Consider the following 22,727-nt stretch of genomic DNA (forward strand, 5'->3'; position numbering starts at 1 on the left):
CAGGTATGCCTGTCATCAGTGTCGTAGTAGTGCAGACAGAGCGGAGACAGAGCAGAAGCCGAGCTGCATTCATTTGGACCACCTTAGCTTTGGCGTATTTATCGTGGCTAACATGCCAGCTGACTGGGTGTCACAGCAGAGAGTCCTTTCTGGACTCAGAGGCCAGGGTGCATTCCTTTCAGTTTCATTATGGACACAGCACAGCACTCCATTTACTCTAGGCAAAGTCCGGTAACTTGTATCAAACTATCAAGATTTCAAAAGGTTACAGCTTCAAAGCTTTTAAGATGACCAAGACATGTTGAGACATGTCTGCAGTTTATTCAGGCTGTGAGAAAGCGAGAGAGAGCCAAACATTTAACATGAAGGCTTTGTGATTTTAACCTTTTGAGCTTTTAAACTCATCATAATCGGTACCAAGGAATCATAAGGTTTTAGTAACTAATGGTTTCAGAAATGGTCACATTTACTGTTCTTAAGAATAACCAGAGAAATCACTGGAGCTACCGTAGTAGAATTTTTTTCTGGGATATTCTCTGAGTTTTCCCCACCTGTTGGTGCATACTGCAGATCAGCCAGCAGAAAGGACACAACTGTATTTTTCAGGGTTCCTTCAAGTTTTACATTTCTAAAATCGATACTCTTATCTGTTACAGTCAGTTTATATCACAGTAAGGGTTAAATCATATCTTGTTGAGTTTGTATTATTTGTGGTTCCCCACAAATGATGAAACAGTAAAGAGTTTTGATTTAACAATGCGGTAATCACTAAATGTCTTTATGGTTGTAGGTCATAAAGCACTGAAGTTAAAAGAGCTGCCCCTAGATGATGGAATAAAAGAAATATGTCTGGGATGTTGTAAATCCTGCGAAAATAATTTAAGTCCTGACGACTTCATGCACAAACAAATGTTCCTGTTTGTTTTTTTGTCAATACCGACCACATGTGCTACAAATCTACAAACAAAAAGCCCAGTAAAATTGCCCTTAATTTTTTTTCTAAAATTCTGATTCTGTTTTAGAAAGTGGAACAATAGATGAAAAATGAAAGCACTGAAGAAGGGCTGACATTTCTAAAAACTCAGTAGGAACCTTTCTTCCAATTTAGCCCTTTAGAAATATATCTGGTGACAAAAAAACAACAAAATAAAAACAGTAGTAAATCATATTCTGCATTTTAGCTAAAAACTATAGTGTAAATACAATAATACAGTGAAACAGCGATATTTTTACCCAAGGTTGTCAAGTATGCGAATCTCACACCACCTGATGCCTAATTTACGCCGCTGCTAATGGACCTCCGAGGGTCTTAATCCTCTGCTAAGTGGTGAAACAGAAACATCCGTAAAGCAAACAGAATGAGAACAGTGTTAAGCTTAAATAACAGTAAAACCTACCACTCAAAAAAGTGTCAAAGCGGTTCCCAGACAGGTAGACAGAGATAACAATATGCCAAACTTCTGCTGCACCAGAAGAGGAACAGGAGAGTCTTCCTGTGTCAAAATGTTTGAGGTTTCCTACAAATAAACTTCTCACACGTCATAGCTCACATTTTAGAAATGGCAAACATCCAAAACACACATGAGAAGTGACACTACTAAAATAACTTCACAATTTCAGAAATTTAAAGTGTAATAATTTCACTATGTTAGATTTGGTCCCATTACTTTGCTTAGACCTCTTGAATTAATGGAGAGTATGCATTTCAGGGCTAGCTACAGCCCACTTCTGATGTCAGAGTAAAGTTTTACTGCAACTGGCCAAGACCTCTTGTCAACAGATGTGAGCCCAGATGGTTTACACAAGAGATGGTAATCGACTTAGCTGTGCAGCTGAACTGGATTTCACCCTGGTTACAGGGATTCTGCTGCTCTAATAAAATGAAATAAAGCTACACATAAATATGAGGCTCGAGGCTACACAAAACACACTGTTTGGGAGTGGTTTCTGTGAGGGTGGTCATCTTAACATCTGAGAGCTCTTGCATCAAAATGATGCAACTTAAATTAAACAAGCAGCTCATTAACCTGAAAAAATTTTGGATTCTATACTATTTAAAATGACTTTGTACCGACTCCGTAGGTTCTGTAAAAATCTAGCTTCGGGCTGCTTTTGTTTCCAATACAGCGCGTGCTTTGCAAGCTGCAACCCATCCACAAACTAGACATGAGCACAGAGGTGTGTCAGCTTCCTCTGCCAAGTAAACATACCATGACACACACACTCCAGAGCAAAGCACAAGCTTGGTCCCCAGTGACCAAAACTGGAACTGCAATATGAACCAAGCCAAGTATTAAAATGCAAAACTTCAGCTGGTGTTGTGTTTTACAAATATGACCAAAAAAAAATAGTAACTTTTGGCATATGAGAACATCGCTAGGTTTTATTGTCTGAACTCCTCCAGCTAACCTTTAGAAATTAAATCAGACAACAGTATATCAGAATTTAAAATGCGTCATATTGGTGCGGTACGTCTGTTCCTTACATTGTGAGGTAAAACACATCATATACAGCAGCCTCCACTGCAATCACCAGTTGGACTGCACTTATTTCTCTGTAATGTTTTACATGTTTGAACGTGTAGAAAGACTGACCTTTGATCATTCCTGCGTCCTTTGTTCTCTTCATCTTTCAAGGTTGATTTTATGCCTAGAGAAGAATCCCTTTGTTGAGTAGTTCGTATGTTTTGGATTAATATCCTGCTGATTGACCCGATGAGAACCAATTTTCAGCTTTCTGGGTGGAGTTCCCCTGACTTTTACCCTTAAAACTTCTTCATATTTCAGTGCTTAATGTTGACATATGAAGGCTCCAAAGGTCTTTTTAATAGAAACAGATCCACAGCATGACAGATCCGTCGCAATACCTCACATTGAGCACGAAAGCCACTTTAAAATATGAATCCTTGGGACGTGCTGTGATGGCGTAGGGGTTAGCGCGACCCATGTTTGGAGGCCTCGAGTCCTCGACGCGGCCATCGCGGGTTCAACTCCCGGACCCGACGATATTTGCCGCATGCCTTCCCCCTCTCCTGTCAGCCTACTGTCATACAAGGGACACTAGAGCCCACAAAAGAGCCCCTGGAGGGGTAAGAAGAAAAAAAAAAAGAATCCTTTGTTTCAGGCCAGACCCAGATAGACTGCTTGTTGACAAACGGCATTATCTCACAAGGTTTCAGGTAAATTTTCAGTAAGCTTTACGTGTTTACACTTGTGATGTTTGGGGAGAAAATGTTTTTCTGGCATTCCTCCCAAACAACCGATTGGTTTGTAGATATCATCAAAATATCTTTGCTCTGTTTCAGTGAAATTCAGGCATGTTTTTCCTCTCCTCCAGCCTTGCTGACTTGAGTGGTGGCAATAAAAGCATGTTTTAAACTGTCTGAGTGTTGGGCAAGCAAAGAAAAAACTAGATGAATAAATTATTAATTTAGTAGTCAAGCTGATGATCTTTACATGTTCCAGTAAAGACTCAATTAGGATTATATCACGTATTTATGTATTAACACGTACTCCTCGTTCTGTATTATTATTAAAGTATTTATTTTTACAAACTTTGAAAATCCTCAGTCCTATTATGGAAACAATTTCCATAATTTCCACAATCATTATGGAAATTGTTTTTCAAGCTTTGAGAAAAAACGCCAAAAGTAGAGCTGCAGGTTGCAAAACCCCTGGCCTGTGCACGATCATATTTTTTATCCTGCTGTTTTTGTTCAATTGTAAATATAGAACCTCATGAGAAAAAGCATTTTTCTGCTTCTTTTCCAAGATTAAAACTCATTCCTCTGACTTAAATCACATGTTCTCCTGCTTTTCTGATTCTGAAGAGTAGCTAAGAAAGATGGGCCTCAGAAACAGGAACTTACAGATTAGTGATTCAGAGTTCCTATCTAGGAACAGGATTTTTTTTTCTTTTTTGCATTTTTTTAAAACATTTTCTGCAATTAAAGATTAATTTATTCCAAGGTTCCTATACTATTTACTTCTATCATCCATCCTAATTTAGAGCTAATGAGCACAGAATCGTACAAGCGTTCAGCACGCTTTTATCTCTGCAACCCAAGTCACGACATTCTAACGCCCATCTGATTTCCAGCAGTGAGGAGCAGATGTGGGAGTAAACAGACAAAAAATAGGAGAAAAGATAACTAAACCAAGAAAGGCTATGTGTGTGCATGGCGCTCACGAGCCAAATCCTCAAAGGCCAAAATGTGGGTTGACACAGATTAAGGAGACTCCCTTCCTCCCAGATGAATGATATGCATTTTAATTACATGAAAACTGCTTCACATGGGGCTTATTATAGGAGAGAGAGAGAGAGAAAAAAATGATAAGATGAAAAGAGGAGAGGGAAGAGAGCCACAGCAGAAGAAGGGCTTAAAATGACAGGCAAGGCCTAGCAATAGGAGGAGGTTGGGGGTCCAGGACAGGAGGAGGCAAAGGAAGTCATTTGAAGAATTTGAGACATGTTGAAAATGAAGGCTGATATTAGATCAGCAGCACCTGGATCACTGCTGTTCATGGTCAAACAACTCAAAAGTCAGACAAAACCTAAACCAGGGTTTCTGCAGGTTTCAACAACTAAAGATTCAGACTTTTTAAGGCCACTATGAATTAAATTTAAGATCTGTATCACGCATATTTTACATTGCACTAGTGCCAGGCTTTTTATGGGTCGACAACAGAAGTGAGTCAGTCTTAAAAACAGCTGGCGATAAATTTACACTTTCCCATGACAGACGCAGAAAAGCTAGCTAGCAAGAATATATTAGCAGGTAGTTAGCGGTAGCTTCAACCACCTCAAGTCACAGAATGGAATGAAGATATTTGTGCATGACTCAAATGTTTGCTTACATATATTCTATATATAGGACCCAATATATGTAAGATTAAACAGTCCTGCCATGACAAGATTTGAGACCAGTGATTAACAGAAACACGTTACTGACGTTGGACCACTTTTTTCAGTAACAATCTAAGTTGCTATTTCAAATCCAGTAGTCAGACAACAGTTACTTATCGATACCACTTTGTGAAGTTGCTTATTTGGGCTTGGAAATAAGCAGACATAAGCCCCAGAATGTGTCTGACATACAGTTCATTTTAGTCAGGCCTTCCAGGTCCATCGTTTCCCCGATGATCCGACGCGCTGTGTCTTTGTTAATATCAATTTAATATATTACCTGTGAATGACGTTGAGCTTCGCGTTGCGCTCCAGAAAACTGTAAACATCGAGAGTAATATGAACAGCGCAATAAACGTGAAAACAGCCATGAATGAACGTCCGTAAAATTGTGCAACTAAACGCCATTATAATCATTAATATTAAGAGAAGTGTCACAAATCTGTGCAGCCGTCTGAGTTGTGGAGCAGCAGTGACAGCAAACGCAGGGCCGTAACGCAGAACCTGGAGGCTGGGGCAGGGAGGAGGGGAGGTCTAAAATCATTTTCCAGACAATAGTGGAACAACAAAAACAAGCAAAAATTACTAAAGTATTTTTTGTGCTGTTGTAACCATTAAACAATCTCCCCTTCAGTTCAACCTTGCAAGTGGAGACACATTGTTGATGTTACTATTATAAAATAACTTACAATTAAGTGTTGACAAAGATCAATGTAATTTTCACAGCGTTGTCGTTAGCAGCTGCTGAACGTAACTAAAAAAGTTACTTTTAATGCAACTTAGTTACTTTCCAAATCAAGTCATCAGTAATCTAACTAAGTTATTTTTAACTACAGGGAGTAATCAGTAATCCGATTAAAGATACTTTTTCAAAGTAACTATGCCATCACCGGTGATTAACTTATTTAAGGCTAACTTACTTTTAAAAATGAATTTAAGACATTTTAAGGACTTACTTTAAGATACATTAATTTAAGTACGGACACCGTGTAAACCAAACGACATGAATTCCCCTTTTGAGAGTTTTGTTTTGGTCTGGAAATCAACAAGAACACCCCAGCAGTAAGTTCTGCCTGAGCTGAACACTGCTCTCACTGCCCAATCCATTATCACTGCTGACCACTGCATGGAGTAAATCAATGCAGCCTGGCACTCAGTGCGTCCAGTCCTGTTCATTCAGCTCTACTGGAAGTGATTCATTTCAGGAAGCATGTACTGTAACCGAACATGGGACTTCACAGCCTGCAGGGGGTGCTGTTGAGTCATGTCAACAACAGACACAAAACTCGCCACTTCTTGTTCTCCCTTTTGGGGCTGGTGTAGAGAAAATAAAAGCCTTTATCTCAGAGGATTGAAACGCTTTCTCTGATAGCATTTCCCCTCAAGTCCGCAGGGAAACTGTGAGAATGCATATTAGCTGGGAGATGCTGTCTGAACAACACATTTACCCGTGTTTTTTGACCTTTTACTCTACGTCAGCCTGCTCCCATTTTCCTCATTGCTTCCCTGTGATGCGTTTGATGTTTTGCAAGGTGCGCTCCGGCTGATATGAATTCCTAACGTGCCGCAGCTCGCCTTCCACAGAGCAGGGAAAGAGTGAAAAATGTGCACATCAGCCTTGCAAGATTCTGTCATAAGAAGGCAGGAAAGGAGAGGCAATAGCTTAAAAGAAATAAAGACATCCGTAAGGAGCGAGTTTTCAGAATGTCAAATTTTAAAATTGTCAAAACTGCAACTTGGGTTTGTTTGCAGCTCTGAAATTTAATGCGACAGTCTTCTGGGTTCTGCTGTGAAAGGATTGGCCTTTCGATGCTACATGAGCCGACAGAGAATCGGAAAGTGTGAATTCTAGACATTACTGTGTCAAGGGGCGGGGGGGGACCCATCAGGACCGTTAATGATGGGTGTACTTTAACATTGCCCAAATGAAACCCTGCATTTATCTAAAACAATCCAACTGGCACCTAATTTAACAAGATGCACAGCTAGGTGCAACAGAAAGCAGGGACAACATGCACAGGTGGCTCTCAGCACGGCTGCCGACACACATCAGAGACAGACTGCAGCATCTGGACCGACTATAAATACTTCCCCACCTGACCCTGACTGCAGGGACAACAAACCTACCGTAGATGATTTATGAACATCAAAAGCAGCAGTGGGCCCTCGCAGACCACCCAACCGGCTTGTGCCACATATCACTACTGCACCGTTTTACACCCCTCTGCACCCTTAGGTTGGGTCTGAGAGCGACTGCTGCTCTCGCTCACAGCTGGTGAATTAGCACTCTCAGACCATGCACTTCCTCTGTGAGTCTACATGTCCATATTCTGAAGTGAAATGTGAAAGTTTCGCAACTCGTCATGCTTTTCAGATGCCTTAAAACGTCCTCACGCTTTGTAACATAACTACCACAAATTTCTGTGTGCTTTTGCTTGGATTTTATTTAAGGACATAATTGTGAAGTGTAGAGGAAATGAGGGATGGTTTCCCAAGTTTGGTGTCAACATTTTATCTCCTTTGTCTTGTTACCCAACAGTCTATAAATGTGCAAACAGTACATCTGGCTGTAATTTAATCTCAGTATAAATCCAGCTGTTCTGTGAAGCATCATGAGGAGCAAGGAGCACAGCAGACAGGTCAGGGAGAAAGCTGTGGAGACGTTTAAAGCAGAGTTTGAACACAAGACAACATCTCATGGAGCAGCGCTTAATAAATCATTCAGAAATGGGAAGTGTTTTATTAGTTTGAGAAGTAATGACATTATTGTTTCTGTGGTAGCATTGGACTGGGGTCCCATGTTTTGCTCCATCAAGTTTTTTCCAGCTGTGAATGACAATATACAAAGTAAAAAAATAAATAAAGCATGGCACAAGTGCAAACCTAAGACATGCATTATTGTTAATGTACTCCATAAACTGGGCTTTTATTCAAGTCTGGCAAGAAAAATGTTATCAATGAACGAAAGCTAAAAGTCACATTTTAAGTTGGCAAAAAGGCATTTATGGGTAACTTGAAAGAAGGTGCTCTGGTCAAATGAGACCAAAGAGCAACTTTCTAACCTGCAAGAACAAGACTATGAGGAACATAGAACTAACACCACACATTGCCCTGAACACACTGCTGTCATGTGAAGCATGGTGGTGGCAGCGTCATGCAAAAGAGATTCTTTTCCACAGCAGGCACAGGGAAGCTAGTCAGAGTTGGTGAGAAGGTGGACGGCGCAATTGTGGCTGAGGTTCGTCAAAACATAAACATGCAGGACAAGCAACGACAGAATGGTTTCGATCAATTAAGGTTTATGTGTTAGGATGGCCTAGTCAAAGTCCAGACCTACAGCCAACCAAGAATCTGCAAAAAATGTTCACAGATGCTCTACATCCAACATGACAGAGTTTGAGGTATTATGGAAAGAGGAGTGGGCAGAGATGGATACATAATTTTCAAAATCGGGTGTAGCACTTTTCAACATTTGCATGTTTTAGACAAACATTAAAATAGTGCAGCTATATATGTAATACAGTCAGATCAGTTTTATAGTGACTTAGCTGTTTATAGATGAGCTGAACTGGCCTGGATGAGTATCACTCAGCAGTGTTTCAGCTCCATGAAGCTTTACAGCAGCTTTTAGCGTATTGATCAGCAGCCCCTCCAGGGCCTTTTGCACAAATGTTACTTCTGAGGCATAATGCAACACACATCGCAAACACTGCAGCATCCAGATTCCTGAAGAGCTCTAAACAGCTGTCACTCAAGTTCTACTGTAAAAACAAAAAAAAACAATTAAAAAAACAGAAGAATCTGAAGATCAAATGAAGAGTTTAAATGTTTCACCTTCACAGAAACAGAGTAATTATTTAAGGTGGTTTTGTAAGTTTGAGGGAAGATGTGCACAAAGGCTGGAAATATATTAGGAAAGCATATGATTGCTCTAAAATTGTTACATTTTCCAACTATTATACTGCATGATAAAACCGCTTTTTCCTCACTCTCTTAACTTTACTTGGTCGCTATCAGGTGTGAGTATCTCCCAAAGTCAATGTCTGTACAACTGGGACAATGTGTTATTAGCAACCAGAGAGCGACTGCGTCGCACTTCCTGATTATGGAGTGAAGCTATTGACGACGACCTTAATAGAAAATAGAAGCATTGCTTAAGCCTGCTGAAAAATGATCTTTTAATACGGAAATACACAATCACGGGGGAACTACTGACTTTACAGTTGTCAGACAGGCTAATATTTCCTGGCTCCTCACAGAGTGCTATATCCGTGCGTATTATTGGAAAATTGAGTGGAAGGAAAAAAATACAAGCCTTCTGCACCCGTGGATGTTACGCCAACCACAACAAAGTCTAATACAACCATCTTCTCTCTCAGTGATATTTACCAACTCATACTGCAAGGAGATTATTCATTCAGTTAAACAAAAAAAAAAACAAAAAAACACGTGGGTGTCTGCTTGTTTCTTCACCACCTTTAGCTCGGTAAGGAGTGTGCTTTCGCAAATGCAAATTCATTTTTGACCTCGGTCATGTTGTCATAAGCATAACTTATTCTTTCCACTCCAGTGTCCCGTGGGAGCCTTACAGGTTTAGATTCAGAAATAATGAAGCATTTTAGTCATATTATGATTTCCATAGTACAATTTTAATGAAAACGGACAAATGGAGAGGGTGTGTGAGGGACAGCACAGCTGTGGCTGGATATTTTCTCCTGACACGTGAAGACAGGATCAGAGGCAGCAGGAAGAACTGAGCTGCTGCCGCAGGTTGGTGAGGTGGGGAGGCAAATCTGCTCACAGAGGTCTTTGTTGCATGAACAGGGGGGGTTTGAAATTGATCTAACGTAGCACAGGAAACCAGGGGAGCTTTGAAAAGAGCAGCCTGTTAATTAGTGATCTGCTTTTGTTCTTTTTCAAAGGTTTCTTGGACCACATGTTTTATTTCCTTCCTTATTTCAGTGTCTTTTTAACCCTTTTTAATGTCTGATTGCAAGATTTTTAACCTGACATGAATACTATGAGTTTTTAAATTTCGCACTGAAATGCATTGAATTTAGCTGTTTCGATATGCATTTATGGTGGTTTTTACACTTTTTTATATTAGAAAATGTGTACTTTTACACATGATACCCTTCAACGGGCATTTTCGACAGGTAACACGTCAAGAAAACAGGAAAAGGTTTAGCTTTCCAACACATCTCCCCTTCCCCACAATCAGACGCTTATACAGGCCTACATGCACAGCTTGTGGGTGCTGAAGTTTTTGTGTGGTGTACAGGTTGCCTGAGTAGCTATATTGAGCCAAGGAAAATGGTTATTTTTTTCCACTAGTTCGGTAGATCAAACTCTTAATCTAGCATAATCTAACAGAGCTGTTTGTGTGTGCCGTTTCTGGGTTTCATCATGCATGAGAGAAAACCATGGTTCACCAACATTTGGCAGAAGAGGACGTTTAAGGGTAAAATCTGCTAATTTTTCTGCTTCTTTCCTACCCTCCATTATTATCAATCTCTGCAGTGAAATGAAACTGAACAAATTTTTATCAGACCTGAGGAAGTACAGTAAATTTGACTCGAGGTGCAGCTGCTAATAGCAGCAGGATGGAAGCAGCGACATCAGCTCATCTATAGGCGGAAGTGCAAGTTGAAGGCCTTAAAATAAATCATTCATGAATATGCACCATCCCATTTAAGTTAGTTCAATTCAATTAAAAACAAAACTAAAATCAACCAGCAGTCATTTTCCTTCCGCTTCACTTATTCACTAGGATCTCTTGGTCTGTCGCCTAAAAACTACCTTGAGGTTTCTGGGAAAATTGTAAAAAAAAATTAAAAAAAACATCTTCAAAGGGTGAAAATAGTTTTATGAATAACACCTGTCATTGTACAAAGAGTTCCTCTTAGTCCGGTTCTCCAAGCTTTGCTTAGAAACAGCTCCTCTGTACTACATTAAGTCAAAGAGTATTTATTTAAGTGGAGATTTTAAACCAAATCTACTGAGAGAGACTGAGAGGAGCAGAGCGCTCTAGAAAATGACTGAAGTGAATCTTTATCTTATTAAGAATTTTCTTTTGGAAAAATTACCATCTAGAGCAGAAGTGGGCAATCCTGGTCCTCGAGGGCCGGTGTCTCTTAGTTGTCTCCCTGGTCCAACACAAGGACCAGGTAATCCAACAGCTGAATCACCCCCTAAGTGCAGTAAGGTTCTCCAGAGTCCTGCTGATGACCTCATTATTTGACTCAAGTGTGTTGAAGTAGAGATGCATCTAAAAGTTGCAGGAGACCGGCCCTCGCGGTTGCCCACCCCTGATCTAGAGTGTGGGAGTTAGTTCTTTAGGATGGGGTGAGGGCGCTACAGTCAAAATGCAGATGCTTGGCTGAATAAACAGATTGATTTGCAGTTCTTCTAATCAGTTCTGGCCTGCCTGAAATAGGTCACGGCACCAAAATACAAGCAACTCTGTCTCCCCACCAGCAGCACCGACAGAGTGAAGAAGGTGGAAAAGAAGGGTTTGAAAACTCTGCAAAGCCAAATTGTATCCCTGGAAAAACATTCAGCCAAAGCCCGTGAGTGTGTTTGAGCTCCCAATTCTCCAAGGATATAAACCTGTGAAGCATCATCGACGCTGCCATAAACTCCACCGGGCCTCTAGCGCGTCGCTTCTGTAATGCGCCTCTTTGAGCAAGTCAGAATCTGATCGCAGATCCAGCTGTAATGGCAAACGCACGCTCACTTTCAGTCTCGCCCCCTCCGCCTCCACCCGCTCCGCTTCGCAGTCCATCAAAGGCTCGCTTTGTGACAGCTTTATATCCCAAATAGGGCTGCGGGAGCAGTGTGTTAGCGATTGTTTAAACCTGCCACGAGCCCAGAGGAAACCTGCTGGGCTGCAGCTCATTTCCAAATAAAGCAGGGATGGGTTATCTTGGCCTGCAGCCACAGCAACCATGCAAGCTCTGAGAAAAATGACATTTGCGCACCAATTAGAGGAAAGTCTGATCGAGAAAAAAAAGAATCCTGCAGGTGCATCTAAAAGGCCATCTGACAGTGTGGCAGCTGTAATTGTGATACATCGTAGTTAAGCAGAAAAGCAGTGGTTAGAACACAGCGTTGTTTCCTCACAGCCCGATCAAATGTTGTAAACACTGCGGCGGCAGCGCTCTTTGTGAGAACCGTCTGCAGGCCGTTCCACAGCTTGCACCAGAGGACCGGCGGCGACGAATCAAGTGAGCCGTCAGTCAGCTGCAGGACTGGAAGAGATGAGAACCCAACAACAAAGCAAGGAGGGAGCGGCGCTCGTCAGAGCTCAGTGGGGTAGAGGGCGGTCGATAATAGCTTCAGGCACGCAGCGGAGTGCATACAAAGATGCACAATGCAAAATGTGTCCTCGTTTTTGCTTCGTTTCGTCGTGGGTAACAAGCTGCACGGAGACGTTCTGGTTGCCTGGAGGGAGCAACAACAGAGATGGATGGATTTCCACTAGGGAGTCAGGGTTGGGTGATGCGTACTCACAAGTTGGTGTGACTCACATCATGTCTGGTCTACACGGCGGTTGCTTTTGCAGTAACGAACAGTGGCTGCCACTGCAGCACATCATTACATTACTGAGGGCGCCTCCTGTCATGAAGCGTGTTTCTAGCTGGACGGGAAGCAGCCAAAGGAAAGGGGTGACCAGGCTCAGCTGGCACAAGCACAAAAAGTGGGACATGACCCCCTGTTGTAGAGCGCCACTGAGTCCTTATGCATTTTGCCACATTACAAACGTGAACTTTTCTGGAAAGTTTCTGCAAAAGGCCGACACAAAGCAGCGCATAATCGAGAAGTAGGATTCTTGATTCTCAAACTTTGCAACGACAAATCTGAAAAGTGCATCATGTATTTGTATCTGACTATTTATTTGGACTTTGAATTCAGGTCAAGTCACACAAGGGATGAGGTTGAAATAAAAGACTTTAAAAAAAAAATTTCTTCTGTCTTTTCTTTTTAAGAAGAACGGAATATAAATAAAAATCGGAAATCGTATTTGCTATGATGCAAGCAGAGATTTTATTTTTAAGCCATATCACCATATCACATGTAGTTTTTCACCAAAGTTTTAAATCCAGACCAAAAAGTTACATTTTGTGAGACCAGTGCACTCTATTCCAATGTTTGCTATGTTCCCTAATTGGCTGGTTGCAAATAGCAACCTTTACTTGTTTAGGCTTTTTTTCCTCTCAACAATGATTTTCTTCTTGACCACATTTGTGGACTGTATGGCTAATGGTTCAAAAAGTTAGAAGAGGTATAAATAATGTTTGCACATCAATGAATATCTATTCCTAATCAGACCTTCAGGATGGAATGAATATCCTTCATACCTAGATGGGGTTTTTTATATATTTTTTTTTCTACATTTTTTACCTCCCACACACTGCCCTCCTTTTTTTAAAAAGTTAAGAAGCAGCATGAATATCGACCCTGGCTGCTCTTACAGAGCACTGAACCCATGAGAGATGACATGACGGTCGGCTGAGCGTCAAGCTGCTGCTTAGTCAGCTGCCCTAACGGAGCTGTCTGTCCACACCAGCAGTCTGTGATCATGAGCGTACTTAAGTTTGGGCTCGTGTGCGTCTGACCGTGTGGGGGTGTGTGTGTGTGTGTGTACTGTACACCATATGCTTCAAAGCCCTGTAGCATTTTGATTTTCAAGTCAAGCAGATGGACAAACCCAAACGGAGATACTGTGTTGGGGCCTTTGGCTCCTGCTCTGGCGGTGTGTGTTCGATGCGTCTTAAGCCCAGAGAAATGATCACACAGTGCAGGCTGGTGTGCAGCAGCGTCGGCCTTAGTCACTGCAGAATCACGGGTTTCTGTTAGCTTCAAAGAAGAAGCGCAGTTTTTTTTATATAATAAAAAGGAACCTCAGCTTTTGCTACGAAAAGAGCCAAAAAATGTGTGACAAAGTTCAAGGTTTCTTTTTCGAGATCAAGTATTTCAAGATACAAGAATCTTCGTTTTATGGTTTCTGTTATAATGGCTGCACGACGTCCATTTTCTTACAGTTTCACCGATTTACATGTGCTTTGCTAAACCGACTTTTAAGACTTAATTTACAATTTTATTGGAAAGAAATAAGAAAAAATGTAACAAGCTTCTGTCTGATTTATGACAATAATTTGACATGTAGAGATAAAAGAAATGGGAAACTTTTCTCCAATCAGTGAATGCTCCTTTGCCAAAACAACACTCTTTAATGTGAATGTTGTTACTGAAGGAATACAACATCCTACAGTGATCTGCTAAAGGATGTTTTCACACCTGAGATAAAAACCCGGGGTAAGATGCATCCGCCTGCTGACCAGTTACATCACATTTAAGTACGAGCAACATGTGTCCTAATACAGGAAAATTAAAAGTTTATTTGAGAAAAACTAGAAGTCCCTTTTCGGAAATGAACCCACATGCAAAAAATGACAATGAGAAAGCATATGCATTTTAGAAATGTTGCATTAAAATAAATAAAAGGATCAATAAATTGGCTGTTGATGCTGCTTGTATTGTCTTAGCACCAGTTTATATCCAGCTGTAAAAAAGTGTGTGTGCTTAACCAAGAGTTGGAGTCATGACCTTTGATTTTCATTTTGTGGATCAGAAGCTGGAAGGTTTAGAAACCACTAATCCAGAAGATAGGTTGTCATCTTATTTGGCCACAAGCTGAATGTTAAAACGTTTGTAAGAATTTCTTCACAACAAACAAAGAAATGTACAGAAATGTGATGCTTATTTAGCTGCAAAAGAGAAGTGCTAGCTGTAGAGGAACCAAAGCTAAAAAAAAAAAAAACCTCTCTTGTACCTCGGTGTATTGCATAGCATCATATTCGCGCTGCAGTATCGGATGGGTGATGGTAGCACACTGGCATCAGATTGCTTCATATTAGCTCCTTCCATCGGCCTCAGTGACAGACATGAGTTCACACCATTCATAAAACAATGCTAAATACTACAGTGATAACTCGGGATACTATAAAACCCAAAATGCAAGCAAATCTGTATCATAGGAATAAATTTAAAAACAAGAAAATGCCTTGATGCAGAAATTAGATGCGACTTCCAGTTTGATGCCGAGTGTAACACAAAAGAAGAAAAGCTTTTGATGTTTCCGTCGGTCTGCAAACAACAATACAAACTAAATTTAGACCCATCTGAGTATCTGGGTTACTCCAGATCTCCTCTGGTAAAGAACTCCTCTCCTCACTCCCGCAACTTGAGTGACATTTCTAACGCTGAAGCTGCTGTGCTGACAAGCCTCTTAGCTCACGATGTCACCAAAGTGGCATCAGAGAGAGAGAGAGAGCGATACGAGGCTACTGTATTCGCAGGCGCATATAAAACGCAAGCAATAAAAAGGCGCAGATCATCAAAGTCAATAAAATAAAGTTAACTTCAGGGGGGCTCGTTGACATTCATGTCTTGTCGGTGCAGGCCCGGAGCGGTGAAGCAAGAAGCAGTGCTTGGCAGTGCTGATAACTGAGGAGAAGAAGAGGGCGGAGGGGGGGGGGGGTCAATGAAAGTTTGCCTGAGAGCGAGCCTCGGATTCTGAGAAGCAAAAACCGGCAAGGACGATACGAAATGCAGATAAACGCACACCTGGCGTACCAAAACAAAGCTTTTCTTGCACCCTTTTCAATCCGCCTGCATCCGATTCTCACAATAAAGGCTTATCTCTCCTTTGGACTGTCGATAGATCGCAGGGCTTCGGTTTTCTGCGCGGCATAACCACAGGAATGGTGGGGGGTGGGAAAAGAGAGGGTGGGGCATTGTAGCGTTAAAGGCGGATAAATGTTGGCTGAGATCCATTCTCTCCCAAAACCCTGCCTGTAGGATCTGCTCTGCTCTGCAGAAAATAAAAAATAAAGGGTAAAAAAACTGAGGCTGGGAAAAGAGCTTTCAGGGTTAGAATCTCAACTTCCATTAGAGAGCTGCTGGGAGGATATGGGAAGTAGGAAGACAAAGTGATGGAAAGTGGGGGAACAGGCTTTGGGCAGACCTGGTGGCAGGTTTCTAGGTGGTGCTGGCTCAGCTCTTAAGACGCAGGGATATAGGTTTAAAAATAGGAGCAGGTTGTGCTGATGGATCTCCATGGTGCCTCATCACCGTGGATGAAATCACTCCACGGTGGATGTGCTTTCATCAAACTCTCCAAACCAGATAAAAAAAACAAAACAAAACAAAACAAAAAAACCCCCAACAGACCCCACTACGGCTTTGATATTATCCGCAATGATAGACAACTTGAGTACGTTTCTGTGTTTGTGTGCCACATTTCTGCCTAGCTCCTAAACCGATGACAGAATTTACAGCCCTGTGACATGATAATTACACTGGGTTGTGTAACACATATTTTTGAAGCAGCTACTTTAAGGAGAGCCCCGTACCAGCTGTAAACCGAGAAGATGCCCATAAATACTGACTGGATATAGACTAGCCAATGATCCTGCTTCACTGTCACTCCCACCAATGACAAGATATCCACCAGGGGAATACGTTTTAGCTCACTAAAAAACTGAGCTTTTCTTTACAATTTCTAAACCAAAACACTTCCTCCTTGAAGGAGAATGTCATGTTTCTAAAGTGAGGTTCTGTTAGAAGGTTCAAGTGTTCAAGCATCTTTACTTGATGCTAGAAAAGGTGTTAGCTAAGGCTAACATCTAGCTCGATAAGGTGTTAGCTAAGGCTAACATCTAGCTCGATAAGGTGGAGGCTAAGGCTAACATCTAGCTCGATAAGGTGGAGGCTAAGGCTAACATCTAGCTTGATAAGGTGGAGGCTAAGACTAATAGCTAGCTCGATAAGGTGGAGGCTAAAACTAACATCTAGCTTGATAAGGTGGAGGCTAAGGCTAACATCTAGCTCGATAAGGTGGAGGCTAAAACTAACATCTAGCTTGATAAGGTGGAGGCTAAGGCTAACATCTAGCTCGATAAGGTGGAGGCTAAGGCTAACATCTAGCTCGATAAGGTGGTGGCTAAGACTAGCATCTAGCTTGATAAAGTGGAGGCTAAGACTAACATCTAGCTCGATAAGGTGGAGGCTAAGGCTAACATCTAGCTTGATAAGGTGGAGGCTAAGACTAACATCTAGCTCGATAAGGTGGAGACTAAGGCTAACATCTAGCTCGATAAGGTGGTGGCTAAGACTAGCATCTAGCTTGATAAAGTGGAGGCTAAGACTAACATCTAGCTCGATAAGGTGGAGGCTAAGGCTAAATCTAGCTCGATAAGGTGGAGACTAAGGCTAACATCTAGCTCGATAAGGTGGAGGCTAAGGCTAACATCTAGCTTGATAAGGTGGAGGCTAAGACTAACATCTAGCTCGATAAGGTGGAGGCTAAAACTAACATCTAGCTTGATAAGGAGGAGGCTAAGGCTAACATCTAGCTCAATAAGGTGGAGGCTAAAACTAACATCTAGCTTGATAAGGTGGAGGCTAAGGCTAACATCTAGCTCGATAAGGTGGTGGCTAAGACTAGCATCTAGCTTGATAAAGTGGAGGCTAAGACTAACATCTAGCTCGATAAGGTGGAGGCTAAGGCTAAATCTAGCTCGATAAGGTGGAGACTAAGGCTAACATCTAGCTCGATAAGGTGGAGGCTAAGGCTAACAGCTAGCTCAATAAGGTGGAGGCTAAGACTAACAGCTAGCTCGATAAGGTGGAGGCTAAGGCTAACAGCTAGCTCGATAAGGTGGAGACTAAGGCTAACAGCTAGCTCAATAAGGTGGAGGCTAAGAATAACATCTAGCTCGATAAGGTGGAGGCTAAGACTAACAGCTAGCTCGATAAGGTGGAGGCTAAGGCTAATGGGCAGCTTGACCAAAACCAGATTAATAAAAACAGTGAAGATATTTTTAGTCTTTTTATTTTAATTAAAAAAAAAATCATCCACCACACAAATGGAAAATTATTATATTTATGTAATATTATACTATATTATGGGATATTAATCTTATATACTTTCACGAGAGTCTTTATTTTTCTTAATTTAGATGTTTTTTAATTTAGTGATGGGCCATTTTTGGGTTTTATCAGATCTTGCAATTGTCTGGAAAAGATCTCAGTTGACTGCTAAAGTCTGCCCACTCCTCTTTACCCAACGTAGTGAGGACTGGAAAAACAGTAAAAAACAAAACTATCATATCCGTCTTTTGTGAAAGCGTTGATGATTATTGTCCACCAATACAGAGTTGAACCAGACAGATGTGATATATTTTGATTTGAGTTGTTTTAAATTGGTAAAATAAGCTCATGTGGGTCACCGTTGGGCAAGCTGTTAGTCAGAATTTATTCCCCCTTTATACAAACTCCCTGAAACATGCGATCAGACTAACTGTCAGATGAAAAAGTAAACTGGTGTAAGAAGGAAAAAAAACAAACAAAAAAAAACTAATAGAACCTTTCTGATTTTTTTTCCACAGCCCAACTTATTTTTATCAGATGGTTACTCAGACCACAAATGTGTTTCACACAGAAAAAAATCGTTGGTAAAACCCAGTATTCTACCTCCATTTCCTGTTCAGATCATCAGCTTCTCTGTAAGTTGCTGTCCAAGCAAGTGACAATGATTTAACGGTTCATAAGTTCATATTTACATATAAAAAGTAAAAGCTATTGATTTTCTTTTAGATCGGAGTCATTTTAAAATGGTAGAAGACCACTTCAGCTTCTCTCAGACTAGCTATTAGCTTCAACTAATTTGTTTTTATGCCAAAGCCATTGGAGTTATTGACTCCAGGTAAGACATTTAATGTCAATCTTTCAACAGAGCCTCATTTTAAAACTCCTGAACTCTCTCTTTAACACAACTATCTGTTGTTTAATAGAAACTCTACCTTCAGCTCACAGTGGTTGTGGGGGGACCATAGCATTTCTTGGACAGCTTTTGCGACACATCCATCATTTTGACTTCACAAACGCATTCGGGTGTTTTTTTAGCACATGAACTCGAGTCCTGAAATGCATTTCACGGATGTCCTGCTAAACTTATCCTACCAGTCACCAGGGGGCAAAAACTGTTCCAGTGACGAGGGAACTGTGTGTAGGACGGTTCAGGTTTTTAATTTACACTAATACAGTAGGCCTGCTTTGCAAAAGTATTTGGAAAAATTTGCCATTGTGTCACTTTATAACCACCTACTTCACAGCTGGTTGTAAAATGACAAAGTGATAGTAGGTGGGAGTGTGGGATGCAAATGTTGTCGGGCTGAGTTACTATATAAAAAATTTAACAGAACTTTCTGGCCTACATGCAAAATCCTACATGTGGCCTAAACAAAAAAAAAATTATATATATATATATACACACACACACAAAAATGCCTTCCCCTTAGTGAAACACAGTGATGGTGGCATCATGACAGGGGGATCATTTTCTTCAGTTTGGACAGGGAAGCAGTTCAGCGTTGATGGGAAGATGGCTGGGGCTAAAAAAAAAAGGTCAAGTGCAAAACGAAACATGCACAAATTGATTCAGAGGGACTAAATTAAAACCCTCGCCACACGTTTAGATGTAACCTCTCTCCTGTCTCCTGCCCCCAAAATACATGGAAGTGTGTCTTTGTAACCAGACAAAATGTGAAAATAAGTTTAAATGGTGGAAACTTTCACACGGTATTGCATACGTGGTAGGAATGTAAATAAAAAGGAAACAGTGAGTCTTATTTGAGAAATATGTTTTTGTCGAAGTACAGCGAGAAGATAAGTGACAGCAAAAAGGGGAAGAGAGATGGATGACGGAGAATTCCGCTGAGCCTCCCCGTCACCGCAAGCTGTCCCCTTAGGGTTTGCGTTTAAAGCTGCAACAAAGTGTACGACTTACTGAGCTCGCCTGGGTTCATCTGTCTGCCCACGACAACATTTTCAGCAGAAATCAACGTTATCCAACCAGCAGCACGGATTTCTATCACGACAACCACCAGGACTCATCGGGTTACTCTCCTATTAGAATGATTATATCACATGCTGGTCTGAGGATAAATAAGTTGAGGAAACCCAACACCAGACTAACATATTAACTTTCCACAGCACCACCACCGATGCAGCACGGTCACTAGTATCCCCCACAAACCTTTCAGCTTATTAACATGGTATAGTTAATTATCAGAAACCTGGTATCCATCCACGCGTTCTGCTTTCTCCTGGCTGCCTGCTTTAATTTAACCCAGCAGGACCAGTGAATGCGACAACAACCTCATTAGCAGACTTCCTGAGGGTTAAAAAAAAAAGCCCCAATACTCTCTGCATTGTGCCCGTTTGCCCACGTAGGCGCACGCGCCGCTTTAATGTTGCCTTCTCGCCGAAAGAACTTACCTAAATCATCCATGTTGGACGCCGGAAATGGTTCCAGCGATGAGTACCGGACCGGTCCCTCTCTCTGACGGACACAGCTGGACTACAAAGGTGCCGACTCGGCTCCGACAGGACGCAGAAATCTCCCCGGATGAAAATTTCTCCAGCTGGACGCAGTGAAGTTTTCAAGTCCTCTTGCTCCTCCTCCTTCTGCTGCTGCTCGACGAGCCTCCAACAGACTCAAAAACACACACACACACACCCGCGCGCACACACACAACCGGCTGCACCCCCCTCCACACACACCGAAGGAGTCCTCTACAGTCCACATCCAGCCCCCCTGCTGCTCCCGCAGACACAACGCAGAGGGGACAGCGGCATCTAGGGGCGCAGAGAGGTACTCAGCTCAAGAGTGAGGTATGCGGTGCTTGTTATTCATCATCCATGGGGGTTTCACATTTTATCACGTTTTAATCACAAACGTCGGCATATTTTAACGATATTTTATGTGATAAAACTCACCATAGCGCCTAATTATGAGGTGAAAGGCAGCGGATACTGGGTTTAGCTGTATTAACCCCCTTTTATTCTAATGTTGTAATGAAATACTTTATAAACAGAAGTTTGTAAAGCCACCTTTTGGTGCAAATACAGCTGAAAGCCATTTGAGTTTTTCAAACACACTATTTTTCCTCAAGATCCTCCACAGAATAATTCAGGCTCAGTCAGGCTGGTTGAAGAGCATTATGTAAAACATCAGCTGTTAAGTTTTGCAACAGACTCTCTGAATTTGGTCTGGACTTTGACTGGACCATTTCAACACCCTACTATTGCTGTACTGACATTGGTAGCTAGCTAAGCATCTTCCCATGAACATTTCCCAGTTTTTCTTTCCTCACAGAAGAAAATCATTTCCTTGTTTGTTTCACAGCAAGGTGATTTATGTAGTGCTAGTTTTGCCCACATAGTGTTTTCCATGTGGTCCATAAAGTTACATTTTTATCTCACCTGATCAGAGCACATTTACTTTTACACATTTGCTGCATCTTTAATCAAAAGTTGACATTTCCAAGTTGTTGAGTCAGAGATATGAACAGAAATGTCCCTTGAGGTTTGCATTGTGGGAGAGCAAGAGGTTCAATATCCAACCGTAATCTTCCTTTTCTGCACTTTCCTTTTGAGAAGTTTCTAAATGATTAAATATATAACTTGTGCAGGTATAATTTAATGCATTTTCAACTAAAATGAGAAAGAAATTACGACTATTTGAAATAAGGTATGTGCGGGGAATATGAGAGGCTTGGAGGTGCAGAACAGATTCAGAGAGTCAACTATTAATGATGTTCTGAGAGAACAAACTCCATAAGCTACTCCTGCATAAAAGGTAACCTAGATTTTGAACGTGTGCTTCTCGAAGTAAGCTGAAAACCCCCACCCAACTTTTTAAATAGTTGGTGAAACCCAATAATTCATGATCTATTTCTTCTAATGAGAAGATGTGCTTAAGGAAGGAAACTCAGCATAACCTTCAATTACTTCTTCTTAAAGCAATGAATCTGGTTCTTCCCCCAGCCTATGCTCAAGGGGATGTAGAGGCGGCAGCTAAAAGTTACAGAGAATACTCTGTGCAGTGTAGCTTTCTGACATATTTCTAGGCAAAAAGTAGAAATGTGTGGGGTTTTTTTTTTTGCACATTCAAATTTGTAAGTAAATAAATACCGTTTCTGTTTTGACAGTTTCTTCTGTGCTGGTAAAGGCCTGTGCATTGAACAAAACACCAGTTGAATGAATGGCTGTGAAGTTAAGTTATATTTAGATTTTTGAAAAGATCACATCTCTAAATTTAGACATAGATTGAAACCACAACCCAAATGTGATCATGTGCATGAGTGTCCTGTTTAATACTGTGTAAACAGCATTTATTGTAACAGAGCTCATAAAAGTCGCCATCAGAATCATTAAGCTAGAAGCAATCCAAGTGAAGAGAGAACAGCAGGACTTTTGCTCTTCCACAGGAGTAATGCACTACTGCATGTAGCCACAAGATGGCAGTGCAGTAGTTGTAAAAATAATCGCCGTGATTTACCGGGTGCTTTATGCTTGGAAACATATAACTGATTAAAATAAGAAAGAATGGAAACAACTTTCTTTGCAAGAAGGAGCGAAGCAAAATCAAACTGAAAAGATGCTGGACGTACTTTCAAATTCTGTCTCACTGAATCATTTATTTGAACTAATTACTAACTAGAGTCTCAACCAAAACCACCACAAGCAAAGGTTCCTCGTTCACAGCAGTTGCAATGTGGTAAAAATGTTTTCTGGGTAACTCCAACAGGCTGCCATTAAATAGACTCACTCTGCACAAAGAGAAGCTTCTAACAACAAACCCATCCATTATCTCTCACGGATGAACTCTAAATCCACTTAGGGACTGCATTAGACGTCAATACGAACCTCTAGTTGCACCATCAGCACAGTAAATAATGGTTATTCTGAGA

The 22,727-nt window shown here is 41.2% G+C and overlaps 1 protein-coding gene across 4 annotated transcripts in view; it reads right to left on the reverse strand.

The window, feature by feature from the left end:
* The window catches only part of LOC116710451 (paxillin), a 36,649-nt gene extending 16,156 nt beyond the window's left edge, over positions 1 to 20,493 (reverse strand). Inside the window, exon 1 of one of the 4 annotated variants that reach the window (XM_032549475.1) lies at positions 20,251 to 20,493. In XM_032549475.1, the coding sequence (XP_032405366.1) occupies positions 20,251 to 20,263 (13 nt within the window). In that variant the 5' untranslated portion in view covers positions 20,264 to 20,493. Of the gene's footprint in view, positions 1 to 1,397; positions 1,475 to 20,250 lie in introns of those variants that run through there. The other 3 variants (XM_032549476.1, XM_032549479.1, XM_032549477.1) reach the window with 3 other exon arrangements.
* Positions 20,494 to 22,727: the final 2,234 nt, after the last annotated feature.

Source organism: Xiphophorus hellerii, chromosome 20 (genome assembly GCF_003331165.1).
Source record: "Xiphophorus hellerii strain 12219 chromosome 20, Xiphophorus_hellerii-4.1, whole genome shotgun sequence".
In the NCBI taxonomy this organism is placed as follows: domain Eukaryota; kingdom Metazoa; phylum Chordata; class Actinopteri; order Cyprinodontiformes; family Poeciliidae; genus Xiphophorus; species Xiphophorus hellerii.